General features: G+C 41.5%; 1 protein-coding gene across 1 annotated transcript; it reads left to right on the plus strand.

Annotated features, from left to right (window-relative positions):
- Nucleotides 1-632: 632 nt before the first annotated feature.
- Nucleotides 633-4,149, plus strand: LOC104417092 (probable leucine-rich repeat receptor-like protein kinase At1g35710). The gene has a single exon (XM_010028412.3). The coding sequence runs from the start codon at nt 708-710 to the stop codon at nt 3,762-3,764; it is 3,057 nt and encodes a 1,018-aa protein (XP_010026714.2). The 5' UTR covers nt 633-707; the 3' UTR covers nt 3,765-4,149.
- Nucleotides 4,150-12,573: the final 8,424 nt, after the last annotated feature.

Consider the following 12,573-nt stretch of genomic DNA (forward strand, 5'->3'; position numbering starts at 1 on the left):
CCTAGCTCCACTTTTATAGTTTCATTTTACAATTAAGTGAAAAGTCCAGAGTCCCCATTAATATTAAAGGTTGCATATGTCATGGACTTGCCTTAACGTGGCATGAGTGAGAAACGTTATCTATTTGACTCTTCACATTCTATTTTGAGTTTGCAGATGCTCGAGGCAATGTTTATTATGTAAAACCCTAAAGTGAAAGGAAACACTATTCTAATATATGAAAGTATTTCTTTGACCGGAAATATTAACACTTCCCAGTTATTTCACCATTTTTAAGGTTCCGAAACATCTGAAAATCTACAAAATGTTTTGCACAGAAATTCTTTTCAACGAAATAGATAGACCTTTAAACGACCAGGACAGGTTTATCGAAATGAGTTTAGGCAACAGTCCTTTCACAGTTGAGTTAGATCGACCTTTCGCTAACGGGGACTCAAGAAGATGACGCTTACTTTTCCATTGACAGAATACGCTATAAAAGTCATTCTTCAAATGGCACCGGATTGTAATTTTCTCATGCCAGAATAGCCAAAACTATCGGGAGCTGTCATGGACAACTAACATTGGGTGAGCTTAGAGAGTGAGCCAATATTGACTTGGTCTTGGATGGCATAAAGACACCACTTCATTCTACTACAAATATCCCGGCCGCTCGCATTGCCATTGAAACAAGAAAAGCCTCCTCATAGCCTAAAACATCCTGTCCAATGGCGGCATCATCTCAAAAACAACTCTCAATGCTCTTCCTCATAGCTTATGTACTTCTCATGCTTATCATGCAAGAAGTGTCTCGTCCTGCTTCATCCAAAAGCTCTCCTCTATTGGCCTTTGCTCTCTCAGGTAGCCAAACAAGAGTTGAGGAAGTGGAGGCACTCCTCAAATGGAAATCTAAGCTCAACAGCGAGAGTCGCTCTATCTTGTCTTCATGGAATGGAAGCAACCCTTGTTCTTGGCGTGGACTCAGTTGCAGTCCTCTCGGAAGCATCATCACTTTGAACCTCTCGAGCTCCGCCATCCATGGTACACTTCACGATCTTGATTTCTCCTCATTGCCTAACTTGGTCACCCTTAATCTTGCCAACAATTCACTGTTTGGGAACATCCCCTCGAGCCTTGGCAATCTTTCCAAGCTTGCTTACCTAGACTTTTCTCAAAACCACCTTTCTGGGCACGTTCCAACCCAACTCGGATTGATGCGCTCTCTAGAAGTTCTGAGATTGTCGTCAAACAACATCACTGGTCCAGTCCCCGGCTCTATAGGAAGTTTGAATAACTTGATTTTCTTATACCTCCAGTACAACAAGATCTCCGGATTCATCCCTCGAGAAGTAGGAATGCTCAAATCTCTCAAGGATCTGTTTCTACAACACAACCGTATCGCTGGTCTAATTCCTTCTTCCATTGGAAATATGAGCAGCTTGACGAAGTTATGGCTTATGAATAATGATCTTATCGGGTCCATTCCAGTAGAAATAGGGATGTTGGGGTCTCTTAGTGAGCTTGATTTATCAGACAATTACCTCAGTGGATCTATCCCGAGAACTCTAGGAAACTTGAGCAATTTATGCTTTCTTTACTTCTATGAGAACCAACTCTCTGGCCACATACCTGAAGAAGTTGGAGGAATGAAATCCCTCATACATTTTGAGCTTTTAAACAATGATCTAACAGGTTTAATCCCGCCATTAATAGGGAACTTAAGTGCCTTAGAAAATCTTTTTCTTTTCCACAATATGCTTTCCGGTCCTATTCCTCTGGAAATCGGAAACCTTAGATCTCTCTCTGTACTTTTTCTCTTCTCTAATAATCTCACAGGATCCATCCCGGAAACGATTGGGAGGCTGGGCAACTTGACCGTGTTGTCCCTCTATGAAAACAATATCTCCGGCCCTATACCTTCTAATATCGGAAACTTAACCAAGCTTGAACGAATGTACTTGTTCCAAAATAAGTTGTCAGGTCCGATTCCGAAAGAGATGGGAAGGCTAGGACTCCTTGTTAAGCTGTTTCTATTGCAGAATAGCCTTGAGGGCTCTCTTCCAATTGAGTTCAACAATCTCACATCCCTCAACAGCCTACAACTATCCGACAACCAGCTTGTCGGCCAATTGCCAATGAATATGTGCAACGGTCAAGTTCTTGTAAATTTCACTGCTCAAAACAATTACTTCATGGGACCGCTACCAAGAAGCCTGAAAAATTGTACGAGTTTGTATAGAGTCATGCTCCAAAATAACCAGCTAAAGGATAACATTTCTGATGTTCTTGGCATATACCCCAACTTAAATTACCTTGACTTGAGCAATAACGAATTTTACGGAGAGCTTCCACCAAGATTGGGCGCATGGAGCAATTTGATGAGCCTGAAAATCTCCGACAATAAATTATCAGGCATGATACTGCCTGATCTTGGAAAGATGACTCAATTACATGTATTATATGTATCTTCGAATAATTTTGTTGGGGAAATTCCAAAAGAACTTGCAAAAATGCAGTTTCTGCTAGAGCTTTGGCTCGACGGCAACCATCTCGCAGGCCATATTCCTCGTGAAATTGGAGCATTGTCTGACCTTGAAGAAATTAACATTGCCGGAAACAAGTTAAGTGGCTCAATCCCCAGAGAGCTTGGAGAGTGTTTGAAACTTCGGTATCTAAATCTAAGCAGAAATAATCTTGAGCAGAGCATTCCACTTGAGATTGGCAATCTGCAGTTTCTTCAAAGTCTCGATCTAAGTCGAAATTTTCTTACTGAAGATATACCTCGACAACTTGGAACATTGCACAGTTTGGATACACTCAATCTCTCACACAATCAATTGTCGGGTTCAATTTCACCGACTTTCGATGATATGACTTTCCTGATATCTGTTGATGTATCATATAATGAGCTAGAGGGTCCTTTACCAAACATTCCAGCCTTTCGTAATGCTACAATTGCTTCTGTAAGAGAGAACAAAGGCTTGTGTGGAAATATTACGGGTCTCATGCATTGTCCAAGGAGGGCGACAAAAGGGAAAGACAGAGATAAAAATATCCTGCTCATTTTACTCCCTATTTCTGGTTGCCTGCTTGCTTTGTTTCTTGTTGGGTGTGTTTTATGCATTGTATCCCGACGAACAAGGCGAGGAGAGACTGACTTGATAGAAGGGAGCCGTGAATGTATGTTTGAAATATGGAACTATGATGGAAGAACGGTGTATAAGAACATTATTGAAGCCACTGAGGAATTCGATGCCAAATATTGCATTGGCGTGGGAGGACAAGGGAGAGTTTATAAGGCCAAGTTACAGACAGGTGAGATTGTTGCTGTTAAAAAACTCAACGAAGCTCCGAATGTTGAAATGGCCAGTCGAAAAGCATTCGAAAGGGAGATTCATGCTTTGACAGAAGCCCGACACCGAAATATTATCAAGCTATATGGCTTTTGCTCGAGCTCGAGCCATTCATTTTTGGTTTATGAGTTTCTTGAATTGGGCAGCTTGGAGGATATTTTGAAGAGTGAACAAAGGATAACAACGTTCGACTGGAATAAGAGAGAGAATGTTGTCAAAGGTGTGGCTAATGCTTTGTCCTATATGCACCATGAATGCTATCCCCCAATAATTCATCGAGACGTATCAAGCAAGAATATTTTACTAGATGAAGAATATGAAGCTCACGTCTCGGACTTTGGCACAGCTAAGGTCCTAAAACCTGATTCATCCAACTGGACTTCGTTTGCAGGCACATTTGGATATGCAGCTCCAGGTAAATTCTTTTCATGAGATTTTACTTCTTTTCATTCCTAAGTATGTGATGTTTCCCACATTCAACAAATCCTACTTAAAAGATATATGAATAATTTGGCTTCATTTGTTTAACAGTTACCTAACATAAAATTCAACGTTCTTCAAATGTTTTCCTTTGAGCAGAGTTACTGATATGTAAGTCACGTTAAAGGATAAGACAAACTGTTGTGTGAATGGGAATTATTCAAATCACATTGAAATCTAAAGAAAGTATAACGTGATTTGCAGTAGAGAATAGTTAGCTATGATGAAGAGTTGGTGAGAGTTGTTACTTTCATGAAATTATATTCCCTATAATTTGAATATTCAACCGGTTTATGTCCTTCTCACATATTATTTTTCAAGACAATAACATTCAAGAACATAGAGGATATTGAAATGGTTAAGGGTACTAAGTCCTCTTCTCAGGGTAAGGATACGATATGAGTACATGATTGGATAAGGATTATAACATGTTTTTTTTTTTTTTTTTTTTTTTTGAATTTAAGGCTCTGTCCAAATACAAGGTTTTTTAAAACTGGTTTTACTTACTTAAATTTGATCTAAAAGACTAAAAGATCAATTTAGAAAGCGTTGATAAGGTCAAGTGAGAAAAAGAACTGTTCTATTTGCAGAACTCGCCTACACAATGGAAGTGAACAAAAAATGCGATGTCTATAGTTTCGGAATCGTAGCAATGGAAGTGATAATGGGAAGACATCCAGGCGATCTCATATCATCTCTCTTGTCTGCATCTCTACCATCATCAAGTGATTCGACAATCCCACATTGCTCAATGAAAGAAGTTTTAGATCAGAGGATTCCATACCCTGAGGGCGATTTGCTAGGAAAAGTGGCTCTCATGATGAAGATCACATTGTCATGCTTGAGTCCCAAACCGGAGCACCGTCCGAGCATGCAACAAGTTTCTCAAGGGCTATCGGCACGTTGTTCATTCCTGTTCAATACGTTAGAGAGCATAAAATTGGAAGAATGAGCCAATATTAGAGGCCTCCCTTATTGAGCAATTCTTGTCTTGTCAGTATATATGCATCAGTTATCCATGTCATTTTATATCACCCTAATATTATTCCTAATGTGATTACAAAGTACTTGTCATTAAATTAGTGAAAATGCATCAATTCTTGTTAATTTCGAAGTTAATTCACATCATATTGTGTCAATTTTGTCCTTCTCTAATTAAATTGCAGTCATATTTAAGCCTTGCTCTTATGTCCACCATTGGAATCGCCATCTCTAGTCTTGCCAATACTGGAAACTATGAGCCATTAGCTAATTCTGTCCGTGAAACTTCAAACGCATGTATCTCCTCCATCCGACATTAGTGTTTGTCCGAAAAAGTTCGTGATTTCCAGTTTCTGGGAAGTGCGTGGATCCCAACCTCATAACTGGAATACAATGCACGAGCGCCACCAGTGTTTTTTACGACGGTACCGGATGAACTTCGGTTGTTTATCAGTAAACTGAAAGCAGACTCACCCTCAGTTTAATTCAAGTTCAACTAGACTGTGGGGGTTCGCGTTCAGTTCTCTGTCAGCCCTGTGGCCTTACATTGTTCCTATTCTTGTTTCGTCCTTATTACCCAATATTGACCAAACTTTGACTTTTGATGTCTCGCCTCAGATCTAACTGAAGTAATTCATGATTATCCGGAAAGCTCGCAAACTCAAACGGTGCCACCGATTGAAAGCTCACGAGATTCCAATCAATTTATAGATATTTATGTATATGATATCTTCAGATCCAATCGTTGGATTTCGCCAATTTGGTATGGTCAGAATGCTCTTGATAGATGCTACCCAATTATTCCATCAAATCACAAGGTCGAACATGCAAGGCTTCCGGTCAAACTTGCTCAGGCAGTGAAATTTTAGGTAAGAAGTAAGTTGTCTACGTTTCTCTTGCCTTATGTATATGGTCGGGATGCTATCTACATTCTTGCTCTTATATAGCACATGAAGAGCGCAAAGATCCCCAATGAGGCAATCAATTTAAGCTTAGAAGCTGGATTTTTTAACATGACACTGGAGTCACATTCTACATTAGATTATTTCATGAACCACTTCACTTATTAGCTTAAATTTTTGAGTTAGAGTTTCTAATAAAAAAAATACAAATGATAGTCACTTTATGATCACATCGTGCTAAAACTTTTCTCTTGATGACGGCTTTTATATTTTTTGGCAACGGATTCATATTTAGTTTAATGCAAGTCGGGATTGTAATTCAGCAATATTTAGTCATTGCTCTGAAAAAAGACTAAGACGTCTTTGTACAAGTTGTGATGGGAGACGTAAGGTCACAAGACGATGTCTTATCTCCGTTTGCTAATGATCGTCGGTTACTAGTCAAAGTCATCTAATGAGAACGAGAGGCGATGGTAGCCTGAAAGGACGAAAGCTTGTCAGTCTATTGATTGATGCAGAACTGACTCCAAATTCGAATAACTAAAACATAGAAAAAGTGGAAATTAAAATGAACTAGGTTATTTCAACTCGAAGCTCTTCTTTTCGTGAGAAAAAAAAATTGGGAATGTCATTTATAATAGCATAAATTGTTGGGGGATGGAGGTGAAAATCCATGTGAGTAATTTGGCCATTTTCTTACTATTGATTAATTACTTTTATCGGTAGTGTTATTACTATTGTTATCCCTAACTATTGACACATTGACGCTAAAAGTCAAAAAGCTTCCCTACACGAAATATATTGTGGTTATATAACTCAGTCCGGGCTTTTGGCATTTTGCTCGCGTGCGAATGGAACTCGTGACCTCGTAGAAGAAAATTGATTGATTCGCCAATTGGCCAGCCGCCTCGATGGTTTGTCAAGAAGAAGACTATAAATATCAAAATTATTAAATTTGAGGGTCTTGCGGTGAGTCTCGTAGAATTGTTCAGGGCCTCCACCTCTAGAAGGACTTGCATCCACGAACAAGAGTTATGGTGTCCAGATTTTGATCCAGATTGGCCGTCCGATGCCTAAGTAACTGGAGAGGATAGTGTATATTGGAAAGTACTAAATGAGGAAGAAGAAGCCCACCTAAATTGCTCTTTTAGTACTTAAATTTGTGAATTATTTTGGCCGTTGGATGTCGGTCAAAATGTCATGATAAGTGGCTATTTCATGATATGTCATTTCAAAACCGGCCTAATTGGCTAATAAATTCTTGATTTTATTGGTTCCATTGCTATGAATCCTGATTTTCAACCCTGTTTTCAGTGAAATGAAATGGGCTTTTCATCGACACACCTATAGTATTTTTTTTTGAGCTAATCACTCACGAGATAACTAATCTATCAGGTAAAGCCGTTAAGGAATCTAAATGCGACAGACTTGAAAATTCGATCAGTAATTGACTGCTCAACTGTACTAATCCACAAGGGTCAATACGGTATCATCATAATTGACCATAAACTGAAGATAGATCGATTCAATAGAGGCATGTAATTAAAGTGTGGGTGATTCTACCTAATTGCAAAATTTGCGTTGAACGGCACTAAATTGATTTTTCTGTGTTTTTGTATCATGTGCTCGTATTTAAAATCTCGAGATTTTCACGATAACCAAGAGTCACTTATGAGTCGGAGATGCACAATGTGAATCAAAAATAATTAACCACGGGTCAATTGCGCTAAAAATTCCTAAAAGTTACCCGATAGATTAGGTCATACTAAAATCGCGTCCAGTTGAAATTAACCACGAAATGAACCTGGTTTCAGGAATAAAAATTTTTGGCATGTCACGATTTATTTTCGGCAAGCCCATATTTTCGACGAAATCAAAATTGGACGATTTAAACCGGGAAATTCGGAGGGTCATTTTCGTGAGCATTTTTGGCCTTAAAGTTGGAGCAATTGGCGAGGGAAATTGCGGGATTGAGTGTGGGCTTCTTCCTCAACAATTTGGCCATTGATTTGAGGCCAATGAAGTGAAATTGAGTGGTTTTGGTGGGGGAATGACATAAAATTCGTATGCCATGGGGGGCTGCAACATTGGACCCCATAAGTGGCTTGCTTAGGAAGATTGGGAGGGAAATGGCTGCTGGGATAAGGGCTGAAGACTTTGGGGCCATCACTTGAGTATTTTGGATGTTTTCCAAAGACTTTGTGGCCTCTTTGTCCCTTCTCATCCAATAACAGTCTCTTCTTCTTCTTTCTTGCTTCTTTGTTCTCCATTGTTGCTGAAAACCTCCATTTCCGAGTAAATAGCCAGCCGCCACCCCCTGTAAACCGAAACCCCTATAAACCGAAGCCCCTTGCCGTTGAATGCCCGGAGCCGTTCGCGCACCCGTTCTAGCATGCGCGCCTTCCCCCGCGCCCGCTAGCCGTGTGTCCACTGTCTCAAGCCCGTCGTCCAACAAAGCTAGCCGTCGACTAGGCTGCTTGAGCTGTCGTTGCTAGTCCTTGTGCCGCCAGCTCACCTTCGCCTACCCACTATTGCCGCCTGGCCCGTTTCCGTGCCGTCCTAGCCCCTTAACTAGCTACTCCGGCCCAACTCGAATCGAAACTTATAGCTTGGGCTGTGAGCTTTGTGGGCTTTTTCCGAGCCCTTTCGAACCTCCTTGGCGTCATCGTAGGCCCAAGTCTCACTCACCTCCGTGTCGCCGTCGCTGTGAGCTTATCGGCTCGCTAATCCAGTGAGTTTACTTTCTAAACCTTAACTAGGGGGTTAATGATGCTTACGAGAGGTTTAGATTAGTCCAAGAGAGATTAGTGTATTTATTTAGCCTAGCTAGCTAATTAGATTAATTAGATAGGTCAATTAGGTGGTTAGTTAGTTCAATTATGTAGTTTAATTAGATTAGATGTGGCTAGATTGGTTAGATTAATTTAATCAGTTCAATTAGCTGGTTAGATTAGCTTAGCTAGATTAATTAGTGGTTTTATTTAATTATTTAGCATTTATTTAATTAATTATTTAAATTATTTAATTCATTATTATTTTTGGAAATTATACCGGGATAGCCGATTGCTAGAATTTCGTGCTAATCGTCGTAGTGCAATTGATTTGTGCAATTGAGTGCTAATTTGTACAATTTGATGCTGAGTGTTGGTGTTTGATTTATTATTTCAAAAATGTGGAATTTTGGTATTTAATTAGAAAAATACTGAGTGTTGATTTTTGATGCCAAAATGTTTTAAGGTACTATATAAAATCATGGGATTTTTAAAGGAAAGTATATTGTGCTTTATGGTTCGATTTGACCGTGTATCCATGCACACCTATTTTACCGAGTATTTTTAATTTGAAGAAAATGGGCTAAGCACATTATTTAAATTGAGACATTTGAGTGCAAAGCACAATGTCCTTGGCCGGGATTGAATGTGGGCATGATCGTTATGAGAACCCGTCACCCGATGAAGGTTGGGTGGGAGAAATGCCCCACATAGATGCCGGATTGCAGTAGAGGCCGGACCGATGCTCCTTCGGGAATGCCATCTAGAGGTAGACGTTGCCATGCTCGATGGGGCGAGATGACGCTCGGTTATACCGGAAGACCGCCAACTGTTGAGTTGGCCGTGCCCGTGGGGCCATAATTAATTGGAACGTTTGTCTGAGTGAGATATAACCGCGCCTAATTATGGGACAAATTGTGTGGCATGGAATGAGACGTGTCATAACGATTTGACCTTATAATCGGACCCTTATGATTGATTGATTTGAAAGTGAGGCGTTCCAATTGTTAAGTGCATTTACTGCATATATATATACTGTATGAACTATACTAACATGTAGGGAGGTGCTGAGGTGAGGTAAGTCTTATGTGATGTGTGATTAGGTTGCCTCTAGTTGCCTTTAGGTATATTACCTTTCTAATCGTGGTTTAGGGCATGAACTCACTGAGACATTGTCTCACCCTGTCGTGGTTTACAATTTTTACAGATCCTTAGATGAAAGTTCATCTAGCTCGTTTTGGGCAACCGCGAGGGTAAAGCGAAAAGAGTACCGTCTTCCTTGTCCCCAGGAATCCCTGTATCCGTGAGCTCGTTGTGATCACGATCTGGGTCGATGAGGGCCCACCACAGTTGGTACCTCATCGATTCAAGGCACGGTTTCGTCACGGGCCTTGCTAACACCTAAATTTCGCCATTTTACTTAAAACTTAATAGCATTAAAAGTTAGGAATTAGTTGCTAAAGAAGAAAATTCCAAAAAAAAAAATGTCATAAAAAAGAAAAAACAACAAAACAACAAAAACAAAAAAATGCTTAAGGGGGTTGGGTTGGGCCTGATATGGCCTTGGCCCGGCCCGCCCCTCTTTCTTTTCTTCTCTCCCTCGTGCTGGGCCTAGCCCAGCCTTCATTCCAATTCGGCCTAGCCTGCGCTAGCCTATCTCCTTCTCGACCATCCCTTCGCACGTGACCTGCAGGAAGAGTAGAAGGGAGAGGAGAAGAAAAGAGGGAGGGGAGTAGGTGTAGAGAGAAAGGAGGCAAAAAATAGAGAGCTCGATAAAGAGAGAGAGAGAGAGAGAGAGGAAAGGGAGGCGCAGAAGAGAAGATAAGGAGGAGGGCAGGATCTAAGGAGGGAGGAGGCGTCATCGACGTTGCTTGATGTAGTTCGAGCTGCCCCCTCCGAGCCTAACGCCGTTCGAGCCGTCGCCGTCCGACCACCCTACGCTAGATTTGATCGTGCTTGATCAGATGCGGGAGTAGATCAAGCTCCGTCGCATCATTAGGCCAGCCGCCGCCGCCATTTAGTCATTGACGACACCACCAGGCCACACCGAGCCGCCGCCCTTCAACCTCGACTGCGGCAACACCTGAGCTTGACGTCGTCACTACCCATCCTCCCGACGCCATGTCGAGTTACTTGTTGCCATGTTCGCTGGCCTTCGACATGAGCCCTGCCATGTTGCTCTTTAACCCATCGGTGTCACCTCTGTCTTGACTCCATCCCCGACGCAGTCGTCCCTATTGCTGCCCGACTCGATCAGTGTCGCCTCCGCTGCAACCGCTACCTATCCTCGTAGACCTTGATGACGTCATTGCCCCTCGCTACCCACTGCCACCGCTTGCCTTGTCACCACCGCCGCTCACAACGTCCCAGATGTCCCCTCCGGCGTCGCAAAGAAGCCCTAGAGAAGAAGGTGTGAATCGAGTTAAAAGCTGGGCCGAGTGCAATTTCTTAGGCGGGGTTTCTATCCACATGGGCTTGTCGTAGTGGGTCATCGACTTTTGAGCTTGTGGGCTTGGGCTAGTTTAGTTTGAGCTTGTGGGCCTAGTTTGTTTAAAAAAAAGAGAGGAGGGGGACCTCGAGGCTAGGCCCACGATTCGAGCCCACCCACCTCCAATCGGACCAAACCCGGGTCCGGTCTCGAAAGAGACCCCATCTGCGGCCGACCGGGCTAAACCCGAGGTCGGGTTGGACCGGATCGAGACCGGTTCGCCTTCCAAAAATTATTTTAAAAAAATAAAAGATTTAAAAAATTTCAAAAATCCAAAAATGGTGGGGTTTGGTTAGGAATTTCCATATTTTGTGTTCTTAGTGTAATTAGGCCTCTACTTGCTCGTATTTTGATTATATCATATGTTTAATTTGCATATCTAATTATGTTTAATTACATGTGCTCATTTTACTGCAATTAGGATCTTTGTAGCTATAATTGTTACTTTAATGATTGTGCACCCGCATGATCACCTCACATGTCAGTGGATAGATATAAAATCAATCCCAACTACTTGACAAATTAGGTTCCGAAAGGACACTAATTGGTCAATTAGTGTAATTAAGTCCCCGATCCCAAATTCTCTGGTTGCGTAGGAAGTGAGGTGCACTCCCATGCCTCACTTGGTTTCTAGCCAACCCCAATAGGCTAGTGGTGACTCCTTTTTACAAAATTTTTAAGAATATCCTAACGTCACGCGGGGTATGGGCTTGGGAGAGCCCGCGCCTAATTATGGGCCATTGGCCTATCCTTTAGGCAATACTCCTAAACCTGTCCCCTTCCCCGAGGGTAGGTCGCGACAGCTTGGCGACTCTATTGGGGACTTGGTTTTAAACCGTAGATGACTTAGGCCAAAATTAATCTTGTTCAAAAATAGTTTTGTTCAGTAGCGAAGATTCCAGGTACGCCCCTAACATGAGTGTTAAATGTTATTGCAGTTGGGAGTTATAAGGGGAGGAGTGGTTATTAACCCCTTGTCTTGTGGGTGTGGAGTTGTGAATGGATGTTCATGTTTTGAATTTATGAAATGTTGCTTGCCTATAAATTGTCATGCCTGCATTTCTTGCATTGCACTACACCATGACACATACTACTTGCCGCCGGACCTAGGCTGCATAGGATCACTTAGGATGGTGTTAAGGTGGATACTACTCCGGTTACAATCATGTAGTACGAGTCGTCCATCTCAACCCCTAAATTTCTTTCCTCATGTCGAAGGTACCCACCCCGATCTGCAATCACGAGACACGGGTCGGTTCTTTGACGAAGCCGGAGTCATGGGTGACACGACTTAGCCGCAATCTTATTGGTTTAGTCCGGTGATCCTATGACTCTATTTTGAACCGTATAGAGTAGAAATCAAAGCACATCCAATGTGCATGTCTATGTAATTAAAATAAATAAATAAATAACAGAGACAAAGGTCAGCACCCATTGTAAGTATCATTTTCCTTTTTATTTGCTCATTTTGTATTGAACCTCCATCTTGAAATTTGTGAACATCAATCAATTGCCCTCGGTGCTGTAGGCTTATAATTGAAAAAATTGGTGATCATTTTTTACAAGTGAACATTGAATGCAAGTTCTAAACACTTTGATTTGGCCTTGTTGAACACATG

Source organism: Eucalyptus grandis, unplaced genomic scaffold (genome assembly GCF_016545825.1).
Source record: "Eucalyptus grandis isolate ANBG69807.140 unplaced genomic scaffold, ASM1654582v1 tig00095179, whole genome shotgun sequence".
Lineage (NCBI taxonomy): Eukaryota > Viridiplantae > Streptophyta > Magnoliopsida > Myrtales > Myrtaceae > Eucalyptus > Eucalyptus grandis.

What these genes read in the sequence shown, in the direction of transcription:
- LOC104417092 (XM_010028412.3), top strand. Translation starts at nt 708, where the DNA reads ATGGCGGCATCATCTCAAAAACAACTCTCAATGCTCTTCCTCATAGCT.